Source organism: Taurulus bubalis (assembly GCF_910589615.1).
Source record: "Taurulus bubalis genome assembly, chromosome: 3".
NCBI classification, from domain to species: Eukaryota; Metazoa; Chordata; class Actinopteri; order Perciformes; family Cottidae; genus Taurulus; species Taurulus bubalis.
This window is the reverse complement of record NC_136591.1, coordinates 5,452,383-5,474,559: the sequence shown is the minus strand read 5'-3', so window position 1 is coordinate 5,474,559 and position 22,177 is coordinate 5,452,383. Positions and strand designations below refer to the sequence as shown.

The 22,177-nt window shown below is 44.0% G+C and overlaps 4 protein-coding genes across 4 annotated transcripts; 2 read left to right on the top strand and 2 right to left on the bottom strand.

Moving 5' to 3' along the window:
- Positions 1 to 94: 94 nt before the first annotated feature.
- Positions 95 to 6,035, bottom strand: mettl3 (methyltransferase like 3; the record flags this gene model as incomplete). Its single annotated transcript, XM_079214697.1, has 11 exons — positions 95 to 298; positions 382 to 494; positions 595 to 660; positions 1,327 to 1,435; positions 1,551 to 1,589; positions 2,147 to 2,334; positions 2,454 to 2,667; positions 3,698 to 3,873; positions 4,027 to 4,479; positions 4,623 to 4,810; positions 5,933 to 6,035. 11 exons carry the CDS (start codon positions 6,033 to 6,035, stop codon positions 196 to 198), a joined length of 1,752 nt encoding a protein of 583 aa, XP_079070823.1. The 3' UTR covers positions 95 to 195.
- A 505-nt stretch (positions 6,036 to 6,540) lies between these two features.
- Positions 6,541 to 10,674, top strand: ttc5 (tetratricopeptide repeat domain 5). Its single transcript, XM_079215578.1, has 9 exons — positions 6,541 to 6,666; positions 7,789 to 7,921; positions 8,012 to 8,223; positions 8,440 to 8,590; positions 8,746 to 8,837; positions 8,930 to 9,133; positions 9,706 to 9,920; positions 10,037 to 10,181; positions 10,267 to 10,674. Exons 1-9 carry the CDS (start codon positions 6,604 to 6,606, stop codon positions 10,384 to 10,386), a joined length of 1,335 nt encoding a protein of 444 aa, XP_079071704.1. The 5' UTR covers positions 6,541 to 6,603; the 3' UTR covers positions 10,387 to 10,674.
- A 447-nt stretch (positions 10,675 to 11,121) lies between these two features.
- ccnb1ip1 (cyclin B1 interacting protein 1) lies at positions 11,122 to 12,960 on the bottom strand (the record flags this gene model as incomplete). Its single annotated transcript, XM_079214768.1, has 4 exons — positions 11,122 to 11,288; positions 11,917 to 12,091; positions 12,400 to 12,546; positions 12,664 to 12,960. The coding sequence occupies 4 exons, from the start codon at positions 12,958 to 12,960 to the stop codon at positions 11,122 to 11,124; spliced, it is 786 nt and encodes a 261-aa protein (XP_079070894.1).
- Positions 12,961 to 15,520: 2,560 nt separating this feature from the next.
- Positions 15,521 to 20,995, top strand: LOC306733896 (uncharacterized protein; the record flags this gene model as incomplete). Its single annotated transcript, XM_079215207.1, has 3 exons — positions 15,521 to 15,596; positions 17,367 to 20,632; positions 20,771 to 20,995. 3 exons carry the CDS (start codon positions 15,521 to 15,523, stop codon positions 20,993 to 20,995), a joined length of 3,567 nt encoding a protein of 1,188 aa, XP_079071333.1.
- Positions 20,996 to 22,177: the final 1,182 nt, after the last annotated feature.

Sequence of the window (22,177 nt, the reverse complement as noted above, 5' to 3'; positions counted from 1 at the left end):
GATGAAACATTGCTCCAAAAGTGATTAACAATAATTCTTTGTGTATTTATAATTTATTAACCAATACACAGACAATGTATCTTGTTTACAACATTTATTTAAGAAATTAGTTCATTGGTATAAAAAAAAAGTCTATAGACAAACGTCTTCCAAACCTGTGACAGACGGTTATGTCATCACTGCATGTTTTTGGGGTTAGGGTTTGGAGATGACGCCGGTTGGATAACGGCTCTTAAATCGAGACACGACATCAGGATCCAAGAGATGAATGCCATCAAGCTGGTTTCCAAGAGTTACCCTGGAAATGGAGGGGTAAAAATCGGCACATGTAAGATATGCAGAACAGATTCTTGGCCTTCTTAAATTAAAGCGTGATGTTACCAGTTGGGCTGGACGTTGTGCGGTCGACCAAAAAGCTCGATCTTCCTGGTGCCGGGCGAGAGTCTCTCTATCATGCCGTAGATCTCGTCTGGTTTGTGACTGGTGGAGCGGACCTGGACGAGTGTTTGAAATGTAATGAAGAGTACCATATTTGAAATCAACCTTTGCAGGCTGTAGAAATCATAAATGCAATAAGTAGGACCAAAGATTTACCTCGGCCACAATGACGTCGCAGTCCAAACCTCGGTTGAATCCCTGAGGGTTTCCCTTTACACCCACCTGAGGAGAAACAAATGGTATGTGTTACATTCCAGGCATTTATGTGACACACTTTCAGAGGCACATTTACAAAGAACGAGCCTGTAGCAGCACAGCATCTTGATTTAAAATCACCTTCTGGCTATTGGGAGGCTTCTCTTTACCTTTGCACGGCAGCCAGATTCTTGCGACATCACGAAAACACGCGGGAATCGCAGGATTACACGTCACACTAAAATCCATCTCGTCAGGCGTGAATTCACGTAATGCGTTTTGTGTCGAGCCAGTCAGTCACGTAAGGAGCTACAGGCGTTACACGACTTCAAGTAGTGGTGACTGCTAGTCCAAAACAATGATGGTGGCTCCTAAAGAGGTGTGTACATGGATGAGATGTTTTTGCTCTTCTCACTACGCAATAGTTTGATAGACAGGTGGTTCATCAACCAAGTATTTTATTGAAAGTGCCTGCCCTTTTTCTTGGGTCCCGATGACGGTTTCTCAGGTGGTTTTGTGAAAGTAACCATGCATTGCTTACAGTTGGGCCTCTTGAACTACCAATAATGAACATGCTAAAAGTAGGAACTCCTGGAGGCAAGATTGTGAAGCTGGGAGCTTAGCAGGGTCATGCAGGCTGGTACTGAATATGAGAGAATGTTTCAAATGTAGAGGAGACGTGGACAAACAGACCAGACAGTGCTCCTTCCCGTGGTTCAGCCAATGGCCTGTCCTTCCTGTGCGGATGATTCTCTGCAGCTGGTTGGTTTTCACCCAAATTATTTCATCAGCACGATCATAGCTGACAGACACAAATAAATACATAAATTAAAAAAATATATCTGAAAATGTATAATTAAGTAGCGTCCTGACAAAGTGAAGGCTTGATGCTAGTGGATGCACAGAAGGAGACTCACCCCCAAAGACTGAGACACTCTCTGCCCAGCTCCATGGCCCTGAAAGAAGAGTTGGCAAGATGATGGGTTAAGTAAAGAAGACACAACTATATCTGGATGTGCAGAACTAGGTCCCTGCCTTCTCTTAGAAATGTATTAACATGCAGGTTCAACCTGTAAAAAAAAGTGTTTGTGGACTAAGTATTGTAAGTTATACTACTACTTAAATTAACTGAGAAAGCTTGAACTTTTGGGAGAGGAAACTTCAAGACGATCACTTCAAAACAAAGAGAAAACTGTATCGTGCATTCCTAGTTTTAATATGCATATCTTCGGTTCCAGGGACATTTACTGTAGCACATTATATAGTAGTGGTAAAGTCGCAGCTGAGGTAAAAAGGGTTTTGTTGAGGTTTGTTGATGAAGAAATTCAACGATATTAGTGTTTAGTTCAAGGACATCTTGACATTGTCGGAAGTGAAGATGGATACCTGACTGTCGACCCGTTAAAATCCATGCTGCTGTGAGACATCTCATCCGTGTAGCTGAGATACACAGGGACATTTAAAGGTATGGATAGATCCACGCTCTTCAGCCTGGTTGGATTGCTGTAGTTACCTGCCGGTGACCCAGAGGAAGAGGAAGCCGTCGTCTTGCAGGATGGGGATGTTGAGTTTTCTCATCTCGTCGTCAGTCAGTGTTCCATAAGGCAGCTCCATGTGGATGTCCCACGGAGGGTCGGCCATCACCACAGCAAACTTACCGAGGATGGACACGTCCAGGAAACGGATATCGCAGCAGACCCACTGGAAAGGAAAAACACAGCCTCTATCAATTTCATACCCCGACCAAAAGTATCAACATCCATCTCTCTCTCGCCTGTCGGATCCTCTTTCCTCATCCGTCCCCTCTCTCTTTCTCTCACCTGTGAGGGGAACAGTTTGCCCACGTTGCTGTCGGCTTCCCCAGCACAGAGGCCGAGCTCTGTGCTCCCGCCCTGGGGCCCCACCAGGCACCCCTCGGCCTCCGGAGGGCAGTCAATCTCGTAGTGGACATATTTGCAGGTGTCCATGTGGAAACACGTGTTGAGGAAGGAGCAGTCGCCAAGGCTCTCGTCCGTGTGCTTGTTGATGATGCGACTAAGGGAGACGCACAAATTAAAACAGCAGCATAAATATATTTGTGCAACATTATTTAAAAAACGTCTTTAACACACAGGTAAAATACAGAAAGGCAAATACTAATGTGTTAAACCTGCATGCCAAATGTCAGTGAAGTTAATTCAATTAGAAATGTTGTCCCAGAGGCACACGTTCTTTTCCTAACATTCTTGAATTGTGCCATCTTAAAATAAAGTCTACTTGTGACGCCTTAAACACGCTTTTATCCTTTTTAAGATTGTTTAATTAAAAAAAAAATTACCTGAAAGGGAATACCTTATCAAACCTTTCACAGGAAAATATAAATTATTAAAGTAAAAAAAAAAAAAAAGGAAACTGTAGGTAGCAGAATTAGTTTTGGATCTCGCATCTGATTATAGATTTATATTGAGACGTCTTAAGGGTTTCCCCACCACCAGTTAGGGACCCAATACCATAGACCATCATTTAGAATGTGGAGAACCTCAACAAATTATATACTTTGAGATGAAAACAAGATGCATTCTCCTTTTTAATTTGATTCAATTGAAATGTGGCAGTAAGACCTTTCTAAGTTTGAAATGTAGAGCTTTATCGAAATTATTAGCATGAGGCCAGTTATTGTTTTTGCCAGAACATTGTTCAAATGTGGTGTTTCTGATAATAGTAGTATTTTTTTTTTACTTTGTTGTAGTGGCCTCTTTAGGCCAATGAGGGTACTTCTGTTTTTTCCCCTGACATTTATTTAATAATTACTCTAGAGGGGAAAGGCAGATAAGGAATGACATGCAGCAATGGTCCCCTGGAAAACACGAACCAGTGGCACTGCAGTTCATAGTCAAACTGCAGTGCCCTCACCCTTAAGCCACCAGGTCCCCAGTATATTTTTTTAAACACTAAACTGCTACGAAAATTCTTAATTTATCTGAATTTGATTAGAAATCAGTTGCTGCTGTGAAGTGTCTGATAGAAAGATTTTACTGTGTGGGTTGCTAAATACAAAGATGAAAAGTTGCTGAAGAACACTGACCGGAAGTGTAACTTGGTGCACGGCTGTGGTGTGTCCCCGGAGCGCACGCACTCCTCTTTGGTCCCATGGTCGCAGAACTCCTGGACCTGAGCTCGGCCGCGAGATCGGAACTTTAACACGATGGACTGCTCTTTAGCTGTGCTCGCATTAAGCAGCTCAAGAATCTCTCTGCTCATCTGGACATAAATAACATTATACCAGATCAGTTATCACACCTCAACGACAATCCTGCTTCACTTTCATGTAGTTGAAAATGTAACTGGTTGCAAAAACTCTGAGTGCTGTAAGAGACAAAGAGAGATATTGGTCGGTCTCCAAAACCTTCCTACCTTCTTGCTCTGCTGCTCTTTAGTGGACTGTTGGTTCAGGAGACTCTCTATCTCCATGTCCATATGGGACGACTGGCCTTTACTGCTCCTGCCCTTCTTCTCAGCCCCGCTCCCTGATGCCGAAGGCCCCGCCACATGCAAGGAGGAAGCCGGCGTCAGAGAGGTGAAGGAAGTAGGCGGAGGAGAAGCAGATCTCTGAAGTGAGGGCGAGAGGCCCGAAGCTCTTTTGGGCTGGGTTTGATCTTCTGCTTTTCTCTTGACTCCACTCCGTTGGGCTCCGGCCCCAGTCCCAATCATGGCCCATAGTTTTGTGTGGTCCACTGCTACCACTATTGAGGGGGCGGAAGTAGTAGAGGAAGAGGCTGATGTGGGCTGCCGGACCTCAATGAGCTCCTGAGCAGAGAATTTAAGCAGCAGACTCTGGATGCTTCCATGGCTGACAGCTGATTCAGACTGAGAGCAAATAAAAGAAGAAGAAAAAGAAAATAGAAAGAGGACATTGTTCATATAATACAGCCAAGCTTAATATGACTTCTTTTTTTAAACATTCCTCTATGAAAACATGTCTGTGCTTAAAGCCTAAAATAAGCACTCACGCTGAGTTCATTTGTGATGGCAAGGGAGTCCGTTGGCATTGAGAGACTCAGATCAGAGAGATATCCCAGCAGCTTTTTCTCGAGTTGGGGGTCAGGTGGTTTTTCCGTCTCCTCCTGAGTGGGGAGCGGAGCTGTCGGAGCCGGGCTGTCACTCCTGGCTGTGGAACCTTCTGTGCTGCTTCCAGCATCTGAACGAGAGGAAACAACAGAGGTTAACACGCTCATTTTGAAAAGGTCACGCTGATCATTTATCAAATTTAAAAGAAGTTTATATTTGATCCTTCAGCACTTTCAATTGTGACAAAGTGAAACCAATTACATGAAAACATTGAATTCCAGCCTACTATTAAGTATTTCATCTGGATGTGGGGTTTTGCTCAGGGGAACAGAAGTCCAAAAAGCATAAAGATGGTGCAACAATGTTAGAACAAAAGAAAATGTATTAATTTAAAAAAGCTTTCAATTGATTGATTTTCAGGGCTCCCTGGAAAATGACTGACGAACATCTTGAAAAATATATATGTTGACTAATCTCTCTCTAATCATATTTCTTGAAAAACTACAGTAATGAAACACTTTCACATGTTTCATGTCATTAGTTCATATTAGTTAGAATAAACAAACAACATTTTTAATAATTGATTCCCTCATTTATCATTGATCTATCAATCAAAGGGGAAATAATAAGTCGGGTTGAGTTCGTAAGTGTAAGGATGTTCTGCTTCCCTTCGTTTAATGTCAGTGAAAGTTAAATATCTGTTAATTTTAGACCTCTGGAAGAACAAAATGATTGGATAAGTCATTCATCAAGAAAATTATCCGCAACAAAATTGGACAAATAATTAATCCTTTGTCATTATTTACGCTACAACACTTGTTGCTTCTCCAATGTTTCACCAAATGAATATTTGCTGCTTTTCTTTCCATTCTGTGATTAGGCATCTTTGGGTTTTAGGGCTATTAGTCCAAAAAAAAAGATCTCATCTTGGGCTTTGGGAAATTATGATGGACATGGGACTATTTTCTGACGTTTTATAGACCAAACAATTGTTCGATGAATTAACACAATAGTCATTTAAATTGATTATGCAAATAGCCCGTATCATACAAATTAGAACAATCAAACAACAACAACAACAATAATAATAATAATGACAAAACATGAGCAGTTGTCTTAATTCCTGCTTAATTCCAACTTTCAGACTCAATAATTACGTGGTTATTCTGATAAATACTCCATTGATTACTTAATAACAACAACACTCGTTCTTTGTCGCCCTGCTGGTCACCGCTCTGTGGCCTGAACGTACCCGAGGACTGTGTTGCCGGGTCTTTCCTCCGCCGCTGCAGCCTCTCCCGCAGGGAGTCCAGCTGCTTCTTGTGCGCCTGAATGCTGCTCCATGTGTCCGACATAACGAGCTGGATTCAACACCGCCACCGGTCACACTAAAGAGAGAATCTAAAAACAAAAGTTCACCACTTTCCGCCTTGTTGATGGGAGCGAATAATGAACGGTCCGTGCCGAAATGTCGTCGGACCCGCATCTTGAATGAGAAAGGTTCCGGCAGACGGGCACTGTGGTAACGAACAATCCTTGTGGTTATGGAAACTGAAATAAATAAATAATGTATTTAATTACTTATGTTTTATTACTTAAATGTACTTTCATCAACCGGTTCTGAAAGCGTTAAAGTAGCAAGGACAATTTAGTCAATTACAAATATATATTCTGTCGGATTCATTTTGGGTACGTACCGTCTACCGGTCTCCAACTTCCGGCGTCAGTAAAATTAAAAGCCTATTCCTTCTCCGCTAAAAGAAAAAATGCTTTCATTGACGCTAATTCAGTAACTACGTCATTTATTTCGTCATATTATAATTAGACCGTCATATTTAACACTCGTCTCGTAACTGGACGTAACTTTTCGACTTCTCATCATCGTTACGTTACGAGGCTGTTTTCTGCTGAGCAAACGCAAAGATGGCGGAAGACGAGAAGAGTGGCGAGCCTGTGAAAGAGAACAGCGAGCTGCAAGTTATGAAGGTATTTGCTCTCGTTTATTCACACAGACATCCACATCGGCATCTACATTGTGTTGACTTTTCGTGAGCTCACCGTCGTGCGTTTCCTCATAATTTGCTCGCTGGAAATGACTCGTTACTATAACAACTGCCATGTTAACAGAGCCTATCTAGTGTTCAGCCTTTATTTCCGAAACTGTGTCGGGTGTTTGAGTGCCATACTTCTTATTCTGTGGGTAGAATAATGTAACAACTTGACGGTTCTCCAATCAAATCGCCAGATACATGACTATTCATATGCCTGCTTGCCTTGCATCCTTCTTACAGATTGTCAGTGTGCCTGGTTTAATGCACCAAAGATTACCACGAGAGAGGCACTGATATGTTCTTGTAAGTCGGAACAAGGTCTCATTCCTTAGGCATCCCTTATCGATTAGTGCAGGTGCATTTGTAACGATCAACACCTTTTAGAAATGCCTATTAAGATGCACCTGTATTGTGTGTTCTGTAACAACTGTGATAGGCTAGTTGTTATTCTCTTACTGATTTGATAGTTGTAGTTTTTAAGGGGCTCTCCAGCATTTCAGCATTGGCTTTAGCCAATCAAAATCAAAGCAACAGAGGCTCAGATGTCCTTCCTTTTACACCCAATTGTGGGTCAAGCAAGCATCCAGAACACTGGATCCTACAATTCCCATCATGCAACTGAATAGATTCTTTCATGAGACCCTTTGTGTCTGGCTAATGCTCAACACTTTAAGACTCCAATGTCTAAGGCTCTATGGCATCTTTTCTATAAAATTTAAGATTAGATTATTTGGATTTTAGTGCACTGTTAAAGCTTTACATTTTGAATTATATTTATAATTTTTATGACAGTTGTTAATAATCAAAAACAAATACGGCCAAGGTTTCAGATTTTACCGTTTTTAATACGTGATTTAATCTTTGAAAAACAATCACCAAAGTGTGTATTATATAATAACAGGATTTTGTTATATTGGTGCATTGTTAATGGACAATAGCGCCCCAGTTTTTTCACCAACTCAATATTGTACTGTGAGAAATGTTCCTTTGATCTATTTTTAACTATTAAGAATTTACAACACATCTCCCCCTCCTCCTCCGTGTTTTTCCATCACAGGAGCTCGTGGATGAACTGTATAACTTCAGAGATTGCTATTTTGAGGCTCACAGTGTGGAGGAAGCTGGGAGGAAACAAAGCGATGTCGCACAGGAGATCCAAAAGACCCTGAAGAAGCTGGAGGAGAAAGAAGGCAAGTGCTTCATTTTACACAACAGAACGTCTTTAATTTGCAGATTATCATTCCCACTTACTGTATCTCTTTGTTTATGATTTCCCATAGATCACTTTAAACACAAAGCAGAGTTTCTGCTTCAGAAGGGCAGGTGTCTGAATGTAGCTCCCGACTTCAGTCTTGTAGCGGAAGAGTGCCTTTCCCGGGCTGTGAAGCTGGAGCCTGGCCTTGTCGAAGGTTGGAACACATTGGGGGAGCAGTACTGGAAAAAAGGAGACCTGATGGGTGCCAAGAACTGCTTCACCGGAGCCTTGCAACAGGTACATGGAGGACCGTAAAAGAGAGAGATGTGTTTTTAACGTGTTGAAGCATTCTTTTCCATTTTGTCCACATAAAAAACATCATTTAAGTACCAAATACCTTCATATGCTGTGACACAGAAGGTATTGTAAAAGTGCATGTCTTTGTTGTAAAGTATTTGTTTTGCAGGATTAAAACGTGTATGTTAACATTCCTGGTACCTTTCACCTCTGTAGAGCAAAAACAAGGTGTCTCTACGCAACCTATCCATGGTGCTGAGGCAGTCTCCGGCCGCAGACAGCGACGCACATGGCAAGCAGGTGATGGACAGTGTGGGCATGGCCCGACAAGCTGTCCAGCTGGATGTCACAGACGGGACGTCCTGGTGTGAGTAAAGCGTTGCTTTACTCAAGCGTTGCTTTACCAGTAAAGCACTGGTAGAGTGCTACCAGTGAGCAGAGAATACAAGTTAGAGGAAAGTAATGATTGTACAAATGATGTGTGCTGTCCTAAAATTGTCTTTCATGTTCTTGTTTTTACAGACATCCTGGGAAATGCCTATGTGTCCCTTTTCTTCACCTGTGGACAGAATCCCCAGTTGTCTCAACAAGCTCTAAGCGCCTACACTCAATCTGTAAATATGAACATGTGAAAATCTCTCAGCACCAGTTGGACTATTGTAGCTTTACGACGACAGTGTTTTACTCTTCTCTTCCACATTTGTAGGAGAAAGTAGACCGAGCGGCCTCTTCTTACCCGGAGCTGCATTTCAACCGTGCAACACTGTTCCAGTACGAGGAGATGTTCGGGTCTGCGCTCGGTGGCTACAGCCGAGCCGCAGCGCTCGACCCGGGCTGGGAGGAGCCTCCAGAGAGAGAGAAGCAGCTGCTTGTGTATCTGGGGAAAGTCACCGAACTCACACAGAACAAGGTATGAAGAAATGTTCCGAGCTCTAGTTTCTACAGTTCATGGCGATGTCTTTAATGGTCTTGTTTATTCAGATCTGCAGTCCAAAAACCAAATGTATTTAGATTGCTCTCATAGCAGACTAAGAAAACCAGAAAATACTCACATTTGAGAAGCTGGATCTAGTGAATATTTTTACTTTTTCTTAAAATGTACTGAAATGAACTCAAAATGTTTTCCTATTAAACTGGCTATGCAATTTGTCGTCTAATCGTTTTAGCTCCAGTAGACCTTTTTAATATTCCTTGCCAACAAAACCTCAGTTTAAGAATAACATATATGGAACATATATTGATTTTTAGATTCAAAATATAAAAATAATAATTTAAATGGGAGCAATTTGTATTAAGGTGACACCGCCTTTGTTTAAATGTGTTCTCTGTCTGAAAAAGTGTACTATTTATTTTAATAAATGTCAGACTTTAAGTCTGTAGTTGACATCTATATTGATCACTTGTCCACCACAAGGTGGCAGCAGAGCACAGCCTCGTCTCTTTTATTTTGGCTCCTAACCTTCCTTCTCTCCATCTCTTCAGGGAAAGGTGAAGGCGCGCAGGTTAAGGACGATGCTCTCTAACCTCAACACGTCGGCCTTGGGTCCCTGCTCCTCCCCTCAGTTTCGTTCCCAGACAGGCCGCGTCGGCAGCCTGGAGCCTCGAACCCTTTCCTCCCTCACGCACGGTCACAACGCTGGGGTGGCCGCCCTTGGCAAGGTGGTGTTCAGCCTGGCCTCAGAGGGTCGCATGGCCTTGTGAGTGCAGCTTATTTGATCATTAATAGCTCACGTAATACACATTGTTTTCTTCGTTCCTGGTGTGACCGTATAGATTTTTGGAGTGATGTAAAATCTATTTTTTTCCCCTATAGTACGTTTGGCATGGTGGACAGCGAGGAGTCATGTATAGTGGTGATGGTGTACAACACAGCGGACAGCTGGGGCGTCCTTATAGGAGACACTGTCGTCATTCCTGAACCTCAGCTCAAACGAAACAGTATAACTCATAAAGACGAGGTCAGTGTTTCATCTGTGCAGTTCAAAATGTAAACAACAATGTCTTCCTAAATAGTCAGACTTTTGCATTTCCTCTCTCCGGCAGTCATTTGACTTCAGGAGTATACGAGTGGACTCCCCTCTGCTCCTCATTGTCAACGGCAAGAAACAAAATGTCCAAAGTCAGATTGCTGCCTCCGTCACCTACAAGCCACAGAGCGAATGAGCTGAACAAGCAACAGGAAGTTCAGCAAGAGGACCAATGTTTTTACTGGTTTTGAAAGAGTTTGGATAATAATAATTGTGTGCCTGTTTTATGTGTTGTTTTGTATATAGAGGTCACCCTGTTACGTTGTCTTTAGATAGACATTTTGTTTATATTTATAAATATTTCTTTTTTTATATTCTGTTGTATGCAGACGACACAGTTTTCTTTTGTAAATTAATGAACCTGTGATGATGATAATTTGATGTCAAAATTGTGATTTTAAGTTTACCCTGAACAAAAATCATTTTGATCTGAAACACGTTGTTTGTGTATGTTCTTTTTATTAAATGTTTTACTATAAGTAAATGTATGCTAAGCATACTTAGCAAACTTAACCCAATCCTCTAAATTATATACCGTAAAGATAGTAATCACACATGAAAATATTGAAAGGAAGTCCTCATTATTACATTAATTTGACGAGAGAAATCTAAGTCGATGCTCTTTGGAAACAGTTTATTTTATCTTGCCACTTCTTAACACAAAAGTTCCATAAAGACCTGGACTTAAAGTTCAACATTAGATTTCATACCTGGTTTGGTTCAATATTGCAATAAATACTAAAAAAAAATGGCACTCAGGGCAAAAACACTGCCAGCTAAATAAATACCTAAACATTATAACACTTTGAACAAATGTAAATAAACGTTGCCAGGTAAATACGCTACGCTTATTATAAAACCTGTCACTGTGTCAGTGCTTCTTCATGAAGGGCCGGCCTCTCTCCCTAGCAGGGGAGCTGAACTGGAAGAAGGTCTTGGCTCCGTCGGCCTCCGGGCAGTAGAATAACCTGCCCTCCTCGCCGTGGCCCCCGGGGAGGAACTGAGGGCTTCTCTGGGGAGTTGCATGCCGAGCCACCCCTGGGTGACACACGGGGTTGATGGATGTCTCTCATTGTTATACGGAGTAAATTTTCCTTACATAGACGATCAGCTTATTACTCCCACTGTTAGGTTCTTAAATGACCACTTCTTGACAAAACATCTACATCTGTGTCTTCCCTGCTGCTATTTAACATAATTCTCTGCCTGCTTCCTTCCTCGACTCATTAATCAGTGTGACACAGCAAGTGATTTAATAAAACAAGGAACGTTTATTATCCTGCCAAACATATTGTTTTGGACTGCAACTAATAATATGTTTGATTTCCCATTAATCTTTGGCCTAATCTGTCAATCGATCTTAACTTTTAAAGTCTGTATTTAATGTTTTCCCCATCTTCAAAGACCAATAATCAGTAACAAAAATAATGTATATTTCCTATTTTCTCCACATGATCTTTCTTGTTTATCAATATCCAAGTTTTATACACTTTCAAAATGTTGGTGTATAAGGAAGGACATAACTTGTGGCCTGATTATTCATAAACTCCAATCTATACCCACCTCACTAATTGCGAAACATAATTTCATCTCCTGTACAAAGACCAAGCAGCTGTTATTCCAAATATGTAACCTATTACTTATTAGTCTAAGTTGTTGTTCTTACCAGTGTTGAAGTCGAGGTGTTCTGGTTGCAGCAGCGAGTCTCTTTCCCCCACACCAACCACCATGTTGCGCAGCCTCAGAGAGTCGTAAAGCCCCTGTAGTTTCTGGTACTGCCTGTTCCTCTCCATCAGCCTCTCGGACATCTCGCTGTACTTCCTTTTATACTCCTCCATCACCTGGATGAGATAGGATCTCGTAAGTGTTTATATATTGTATTGAACGTATACGTTTGTACCTTCATTAATAGAGACCAGATAATATGTAACATTAGGTTTATGAGGTTTACTGCTCCTTTTTCTATTTCTTCCTCATAAAATAAGATAAGATAATCCTTTATTAGTCCCCCACTGGGGAAATTACAGGATTAAAGCAGCATTGCTCACAAGTAAATAAAAGATAAAAATCAAGTAATATAAATAAACAGTAATGTACAGATAGATGATGACCATGGAGCCCTGCGCTTTATTTTAATATTGTGGCTTACTTTCTTCAGGGAGGCAATTTCCCCCCTCATGCCGGTGAGCTCCAGTTCTCTGCTCTGGTTCTGTTGAGTCAACACCTTCTCCATCTGCTTCAGCTGCACCTCAGCCCGTGACAGACTGTACTCTTGATACATATGCTCCTGATAGACCTATTTATGAAGAGAATGACGAGCTTGATGTTATACAAGAAAAGGGAAAAGACAACCGGACTGGCACAAAAAGACATTTCAAGGCACGAGTTGCATACAAACAGAAATATATTTGACCTGATAGCTCCAGAAGGCCAGAGCACGGGCACTGATGTCCAGAACTACGTCTGGTCGCAGACCTGCCAGCACCATGGCTTTGTACTCCTCAGAGGGAGACAGCTCCGTCCTCACAATGTCCAGCTTCCCAGACAGTGCAGAGGAGCAGGCCGGGCAGATGGCCGGGGAGCGGCTGAACTCACCGGACCCGTGCTGGTCACAGAAGACATGCGAGCAAGCCGTGACCCAGGCAAAGCCGCTCAGCTTGGCCCGACACTTTGGAAAGTTACATAGGAGTGTGTCATCGCAGAGAGACATGGCCACGACTGTGAAAAGTACAGTAATATTTTAGTAATCAAAATCAGCAAGTCATTAACTGAAGGGTCTATGAAGCAATCACAAACATTTTAAGTTTGAAAGATCTTAACCATGTCATGGTGGAGCAAATAAAAACATCAAGTTGGGAGCAACAGGCTATTAAATCAGATTTCTTAGAAATGTGTGGAGTTTCCACACATTTATAATGGTGTGTGTGTGTGTGTGTGTGTGTGTGTGTGTGTGTGTGTGTGTGTGTGTGTGTGTGTGTGTGTGTGTTTTGATTTACTTGTGCTATTTGATGCATTGCTAGAGATTTTCTTTCCCATTGTTTTTCTTGGAGTAAAGCAGTATTTTGACTCCTGGTCTTATTAAAGCAACAATAGGATACATATTCAATCCTCTTATTGTTTTTTTTACATCTTAGCTCTTATTTCGAATTATGGGTGAGAACATGACAGATATGGAAATACTAAATACCACAAATCCTAGTAGTTTGGCTAAGTTACATAGCTAGCTTAATGCTATATCAACTGCTGTTAAATATGCGCATTGACGGTTAGTTCTGAGCCCGCTGGTGAAACAGAACTGTTCAATTTGCTTTTAAAACTTTAACGGATATCTTAACGGAATATTACGCTTAGTTTCTTAATAATTAATCGGGAGATAAAAACCTACCAGTTAGCGTTATCTCTTTACTCAGCAGGTGACGGCAGGTGACGCTAAATGAATACTGTAATCTGATTGGCTGATTGCAAACTCAAACTCTCAACCGGAAAGCTCAAAAACATTTACTTCAAATATTAAAAAATGAACCTTCATTAAATCTATAAATACAGAATTGGATGACTAGATAAAAAAATATTAAAAAATATAAAAAATATATAAATTAAACTGATATTTTGAATTCAGTTTAACAGTAGTATTGTTATGTGTGTTGTATTGCTACTTAAGTAAATAATCTGACGAATTCTTCCACTTTCTTTTTACTACTGAAAAGCAACCTGTTCTTCGAATTTACATCACCATTTTTGTTTATTTTACAGGTGATGATTAAACTAGATGAAGTTAGACACTTTATGTCCAAAACTGTAAACCCTCGATTAACATGACAGTTATTTCCTCCAAATCAAATAATTCCCTATTTTCCTACACAGCCTGTGAGTGGATATATGTATAATGTGAGACACCTACTTAAATATGGCCTCCCCTCCTCCTCTCCCACTTTTTTTTTCTCTCTCTCTCTCTCTTTTATCCATTTCTCCACGTGGTACAGGAGTAAAGGCGGGGGGTGAAAGAGGGGCATTGTGCTGTGCAGCAGTGGATCCGGGGGTTCATAGTGAGAGAGGGGAGATGCTCACTCAACTGTGTCCAGCACGCCATTGTCAAAGATTCCCATCTATTCTCTGCCTTTTAAATAGAGCTCCAGTGTAAGATGCTTTTTTGGGAGGGGGGAGTTGATGGGAGGAGGAGGAGGAGGAGGAGGGGTGTTATTATACGCTTGGTGATAACACACCAAATACATCCATGTGGAATGGCTGTGTGGCCCCACTTGCACACAACTCACAGCACTGTTATTGGTAATTGGCCTTATGGAAATCAAAGGGTAGAAATATTGCCCATTCACTCATCATCTGGCACGATAACACTGAAGACGGATTTTTTACTTTGCAAGTCAAATATTATGGCAATGATTTATTTATTTATCCCCCTTATTACTGCGAATAAGTAGCTTAAATACACCTGGGGGTCCTGAACAGATGTCACCTGCTGGATGAGTCACCTGTTAAGACTTAATTTAGACACATTGATGCATCTTAATTTGACCCATGATTGTGGTATTCTATCTTTTTGGGGCTATCTTTAGCAAAATTGCCGATTCTAACGGCCGTTTAAATGAGTTTTTAAGCAATCCAACGGCTTTGACACCTAATTGTCATGTTTTATTGAAAGTTTATAGCTGCTGCGTGAGTGTGTAAAGAAAAATAAAGCTGGAGAGAAAGAGAGAACCAGGGAGGCTGTGTGTTACACGCCATTGAAATGCAAATATCATTGAAGAACAAGGAGTGGTTCTGTGTCTGTGAGTGTGTACGGCGTGTGTGCGTGTGTGTGTGTGTGTGTGTGTGTGTGTGTGTGTGTGTGTGTATGCGTGTGTGTGCGTGTGTGTGTGTGTTCTCTGTATGTGCATGCAGTGGGACAGCAGTGGTAGAGGAGGGGCGCAAATTGGACAAGTTTTTTGGGGGAGAGGAGACTTTAGAAAACAGCCACACACACGCATTCACAGCAGTTTCATATGACACGGTGCGGACCTGCGGATTTCCAACACCTATGTGCGATTTTTTTTAAACTTTCGTCCATACAAAGAGGTTCTTTTTACATTTAGAAGTTATCTTACATTTTTATTTTTGTTTATTTCCTTTTCATCCCGGGGCTTGCATGATGTGCGCGTCTTTTGCACTTTAGATGGTTGGATGGTTTAAGGAGCGCTTCCAAGTGCGCAAAAACGTGCCGACTGCCATTGAACCGACTGATGCCCCCCTCTCCGTCTGAGTCGCAGTGAATCATGTCACGCCGGAAGCAGAAGCGACCCCAGCATCTAGTTAACGCGGATCCGGGGGGCCCAAGGCTGCTATCTCACGGTGAGTAAACATCTCTACGAGTGTGCGAGCGTTTTTGTCTTGAATTTCACGAAAGAGTGCAACAGTCTCGCAACTTGGTGGCGATCATCACAACAGTGCACGCGGAACTCGCTCCTCGGAGTCTCGGAGCGCTTTAAACAAAAGCAAACGTTTTGTGTTGGGGGTTAAGAAGACGTAACCTGCATGCATTGTGTGCGCTATTTATTTGTGTGGTTTCCGGTCGATTGCGGCCATTTTCACAGGTTTATTTATGCTTGGCCGCATTCCGACAAACGCACCTGATTTAACAAAAACAAAAAGTGACTTTTAAAAAGTTGAAGATCAGAGTTTGTCAACTAAAGAAACTCCTTCTGCTCAGCCATTCACGGTAATGGGCCCCACTAACTGGAGGCCTTAGGCACTTTTGCCGGGGCCAATAAACGTGTCCCTGGGAAATGAATAGAGTAGGTTTAACTAACATACATCTGTGGCCATTTTCATGTGCTGTTCGTCCTCTAGAAAACCAACAGGCTGCTCAGCGCTGACTGTTGGAGGTCTTTGATTAGTATAGAGCACTCTCTTATTTGCAAACAATAACGTGCATGGGTGGGGGAAGGGAGGGCAGTGTTTTTGGTAAAGATTAATCTTCCACCCTTCTATTCTCCTCTTCTTTTGCTCTTCGTTCATGCCTTTCTCTCTAATGCACCCCTCTTCCCCCATTTTCCACCTTCTCAATACTTTCCACCCCCTTCTTTCTCCCACTTTCTCGCCCCCTCAAGCCTATTGACTGTATACTCCTACACAGTTGGGGGGGTGGGGGGCTCAGATGGATGAGGGGAACAAAAAGATTCAGAGCAAGATTGCTCTCGCACTTGTTCTGTGTTGCAATAGGTCATATCTTCAAGTGCACGCACCTAAGACTTGTTGCAGGTAAACTTCCACAAAAGAAAGTTTAGCCTATAGATATTTATGCGTTTCCTGCAGGTTCAGGTTTGTGATGAAGTCACACAGTGAAGGAATTCTACTGAGGTACAGTCTTTCATTCCATCACTATATCACTCCAGGAGGGAATAGTTAGTTTGTCTCTCCATTGTTGTTACCCTCCCCCTTCTTTTTCTTTTACCCTTTCTCACTCTGTGCTCAAGATTCTGAAAGAATTTGACCCCTGAGCAGCAGAGGTCAGATTAGTTGACCAATCAGAGTGTCTGGACAGTGCCCAGAACCCTTAGCTTGGTCTGACCCTTAACCTCCACTGTGACGTAAGGGGGGAAGGGTGAATAGGGAGATGAAAGACGTAACTGCTGTAGGGAGGGGGTGGGTTAAGAGGGGTTATGGGTTGTCTTGGTGATGACCATTGTCCTCTAAAATGTGTTGCCATAGCAGCAAGGTGGTCTGTAAGCTTTTTTGTGTGTGCAAGATGTTTGAGTAGTTTTGCTCCGGAGAGCACAGATTGAGACAAGACATTACAAAGACTCATAGACTGCAGAGTTTCTTCCACTTGTTTATTTGCTTGTTCAAGGCCATTTCCTAGCAGGCATTTCTTTTGAAGTCGTAACGGGATCTTTTGGTATGCACACACAAATTTCCAAACTAAACTTGTAAACAATAATTGGAATCAATTAAATAAACGGACGTGGAGAGTTTTAATGAATTTACATACCTGGATGTCTGGGCTGATATTGGAGCCCGGGTGTTGCATAATAATGACCCCGTAAAGAAACAAACAAAAATGTATGTTGCATTTCTTTCTTTCTTAAATCTCCTTTTTTTTTTCTTCTCCTCAATCCTCAGATGATCATCTGGGCATGAAGTCACCATCCACATCTCTTGGCTCAGAAGTGACCTCGTCAGGTTCCTCCTCCTCATCCCCCACCTCTCTCCAAGACTGCCAGCCGCCTCTGGCCCCTCGCCCGTCCCCTGGTGGGCTCCACGCGCCCTCCTTGCCCAGCGAGAGCTCGCCTCCTCCCCACTGGCCCAGCCACATTGCCCCCTTCACCACCTCCCTACCAAACACCCACTCTTCCCTCTCTCCAGACTTTCCTCACCCCTCAATGTCATCCCAGACTCACTCACCTCCTCCCCATGGTCAAACCTCAGATTCTCACAGCCACCAAGGGAACTCTCACTCCACCATGACCTCCCCACCAATGGGCAGCTCGGCCACCACCACTACCTCCTCCTCTTCCTCCTCTTCGTCTTCTCAGTTTGTGCCGCTGCACCGCGACAGCTCCAGTCCATCTCATCAGCAGGCCTCCGGCTCTCCGGGGCAGCAGGGACAGATCCATGTGTCGCCAACCCTGGCAATACTCCTAGAGGAGCTGCGGGTTTTACAGCAGAGGCAAATCCACCAGATGCAGATAACAGAGGAGATCTGTCGGCACGTTCTGAGGCTCGGAGGCGCCGTCTTTGGCCAAGATAATAACACACAGGCCAGTGGTGCAGACGGCATCCGTAAGTCTACAGGAGCAGTATCTTCCTCACCAACGCACCCCTCCACTGCCACGCCAGTAAGCACAGCCTCATTGCTTTTGACTGGCCTTCCGTCTTCCCTCTTTCCCCAGCCCTCTGTCTCCAAATCAGGTGCTTCACATGGCAATGGCAGCAGAGCTCAATCCTCCTCTACCTCTTCCTCGTCTATTTCATCCACTATTGGCTCCTCCGTTGCCTCCCTGCACCCTCTGTCCTTGTCACTGGGCCTACCACCTCGCTACCTCCACGAGAAATCATCCAACACCTCCTCGTTCGGTCACAGCAATGGTATCAGTTTCCCTCAGACTCCTCCCCTTCCTACCAGCAGCCACTCCCTGGATCTCCAGCCCAGCTCCTCTCTGGGCTCTGCCTCCTCATTAGGACGCCCTCAACATGTGTGCCGTTTTTGTGGGAAGGTGCTAAGCAGCGATTCATCGCTCCAGATCCACCTGAGGTCGCATACAGGGGAAAGGCCCTACCAGTGTCCAGTCTGCTTGAGCCGCTTTACAACCAGGGGGAACCTCAAAGCCCATTTCTTACGACACAGAGAGCAGAACCCAGAGCTGTCCCTCTCCCTGCTGCCCCCAGCACTAACGGAGCAACAGATTCTTCCTGTCCCTACCCAGAGGAGGAGAAAACGGCGAGCTGAGGATGACGAGTCATTTAATGGAGTGAAAGGAAGTGTTCCTGGGATGACCGAGAACATGTCTTTAGGATTCCTGTCTGGTGGATCCGCCCGGCCCTCGCCTTCCTCTCTACCTCTGCCACCGTCAGTGGACATGGCGTTGTTATCCACAGCCCACTCACTGCTGCAGCTGAACAGAGCCTCGGCCGCAGCTGCCGCCAACGCATCAAGCACTGGACTGCCTTCTTCCTCTTCGTCTTCCTCCTCCATGGGCAGCCAGTTCAAAGGTGCAAAGCAGCAGCGATTTGATGAAAACACACCTCCTCACTCTGGCCTCCATGCAACCTCTCCATATTCCCAACTGGCCCACCTCCCCAAGATTCTCTTCCCTGAAGGTGCCTCCCCTCACCACCTTGCACTTCTCCGGCCCCCAGGCCACGCCTCACACCTCACTTCGCCTCATCAGCTACCCTTCCCGTTTCCACCTTTCCCCAAACCATCAACCTCTTCCCCCTCTTCGTCCTGTCCCACCACCTCCACCCAGACTTCAGAGACCTCCAAGTTGCAGCGCCTGGTACAGAAGCTTGAAAAGGGTGCGTCTTCCTCCTTCAGCTCCTCACAAACCTTTGCTGAAGCACATGGCGACACACACGGCCATGACCTGTCCACCACCTCCAGTGCCTATCGCAGGGAAATGTTGGCCGCTCTCGGCCTGAGTCCAAGTGCCAATGTTGCTGGACTGATGGCCGGCCAGGCACTCTCAGGTTCTGGCACCGCCCAGGCTGCTAATCAGTGTGGAGTGTGTCTGCGTGTCCTCAGCTGCCCCAGAGCGCTGCGTTTGCACCAAGCCACACATCTGGGAGAGCGCCCGTTCCCTTGTAAACTCTGTGGTCGTTCCTTCTCCACGAAGGGCAGCCTTAGAGCCCACCTGGCCACTCACCGTGCAAGACCGGCTAACTCGCGGGCCTTGAACTCCTGCCCGTTGTGCCCACGTAAGTTCACCAATGCCTTGGTTCTTCAGCACCATATCCGCTTGCACCTGGGAGGGCAAATACCTCCTGACGAAGATATGCCCGCTGAAGATGCGGAAGAAACGGGGAACGCTGTCTTTAATGAGCGTGAGAATAACTCTCCATCTAAAGCCCAACAACTCCTTCCTCTGGCTTTAACAACACGCTCCAAGTCTCCAATTGATGCTCTAAACTCAGGGTCCACTTCTAAGAAATCCGCAGCTGCTGATGCCACTTCTGTGAAGACCGAGGAATCAGAGGGCTCAACACTCAGTGTTAGCCCACCCCTGACCCGTAATCCCCCCTCAGTAGGAGCCGAGGACCCCCTGTGTCTGAGAAACAACACCCAAGCTGATGGTAGCCCCGTCAACAGCTCCATGTACTCTGAGGAGGAGACCCATGCTGACCTGGGCAGCACCAGCCCTTTAAAAGCAGCCGTAGATACTTCTCCTTCAGCTGTAGTGAATGGAGACGCAGAGGCAGATGACACCCCTCTGTCCCTCTGTGTTACAAAGCCTGTGGCGGAAAATGACACGCTGTATACAGATGTTAATAATGATGAAGCCTGCTCAACAGACAAACCCGCCACGAGTCCCGAGTCGAACCCCGAACCCCCAGCTGCAAACGCTTCGCCTGCACTCAGCCCCCTCGCTAGCCCCAAAGCTATCCCCGAAGCAGAAGACGCCTGTGACGGCGTCCCACAGGAGGCACAAGAGAAAGATGCTGCCCAAAGCAATGGCAAGAGTGAGACCGCCACACCCAGTGAGCCTTTGCCAGTTTCGGATCCAGAGCCGGAGAAGGATGCTCCAATGGAGGAGAGTAGTAGCGTGCAAGAAAAGCCTTCAGAGGACCGAGAGCCCTCTGTCCCAGCACCAGTCCAGCCTCCTCGCTCTGACAAACCGTACAGCTGCTCGCAGTGTGGAAAGGCGTATGCCAGCCGTAGCGGACTTAAGGTATGGGTTAAAGCTCTTGGAGATTTGTATGTTGTAATATGAGGTTTTTTTTTTTATATACATTTTTATGTCACGTGAAGATTTAATCCTTCTGAGCTTGTGACTAAATTGCTATTGTGTCGTTTCTCTCATCAACAGGGCCACATGAAAACTCACCCTGCAGCATTGACCCCCACCAAGGCTCAAACCAATGACACAGACATTGTGGAGGATCGCAGCTCACATACAACTAATAAGAATCGGGTACAGAAGGAAGAAGAGCAGGGATTGGCTAAATCCCCCGAGAAAGGTGACTGCGCAGATCCTCCACCGATCGGTGTGGTTTCTAGTGTGGCGGACGAGCCTCTGGACACTACAATGTAGAGCTAGTTTCGTTAAGTGTCTGCAGTCAGTCTTTAAAAAGGGTCCTGACAAGGGAATGTATTTTTTCAATAGAATGAGAATCGTTTTCTAGAGTTATTGATTCTAATTCATGTTTACCTTTTGTATTGGGGAGATAGATCTAGTTTGTATTGTAGTCGCATTGCAAGAGATTTGTGAATGTAGTACTTTAGCGATGTATTTTTGTATTTCAAAGACCACAGTGAGGCCTTATCTTACACACTTCACAGAATTGTCACAATGAGAATTAATTGTTTGCGCTTTGTTATTTTTTTTGCTGACAACTATTTCAGCACATTCTGTATAAGCTGATTAGAATAAGAGAGACGGTCCAGCATTTTATTTTACAAGGTTAACTCCATACCAAAACAGGCCATAAATTAGTAATGGCCAATGTTTGTAAATTTGAGCTTCGGTTACAATTGATGCCTCTGTTACTTTTTTTTCTTTTTTGAATGCCATGCTGCTGAAAGCATGTTTCTGGTGTGCTGAGTTGCACTGTGAGTTGCACTGGGTCCTGTGCTGCCGAGATATCTTCCTAAACACGTTAGCAATGATGCTGATAATGATGATGGCGATGATTGTGTTACTACTTTTGTGAACAGTCCTTGTAATTATAGCTGTATGATTTGCGAGCAGCAAATGACCGTATTCATACTGATGATTGTAAATGTTTTTTCTTGTTGCTGACGCTATCTGGAATGTCAAACCGACAACAAGGATGAGCCCTGTCCGTTATATCGCCCCCCCCCCCCCCCCCCTCCCTTTATCTTTCCTTCCTCCTGCTCTCCTCTCTCAAAGCACTTGAGAGTATTCTTGAGAGTATAATTGTCTGCACTCGATGCATTCGTGCTTTGCCCAGTTTAGTATTCGTATGCTTTGTAAACCCTTTTTTTTGTAGCAAGGACAAACTATGTTTCCATCCCTCCCATGTGATGTATAAAAGATAAATAAAACAATGGTGATGTGAAGAGGAGAAGTTTGTTGCTCGTCTGTGTTTTTGTGTGTGTGTGTCTGAGTTCAGTTTAAGCCTGCATCTTTTGTGAATTAATTTATCTGCTTAAGTATTCTGTTTGCATGACTCTTCTTCTGTGTGTGCCTGCATGTACGATGTTGGTTAGTTTGCTTGTTGGTTCCAGCGCTTGGTGTGTCTGGATCGGGGCT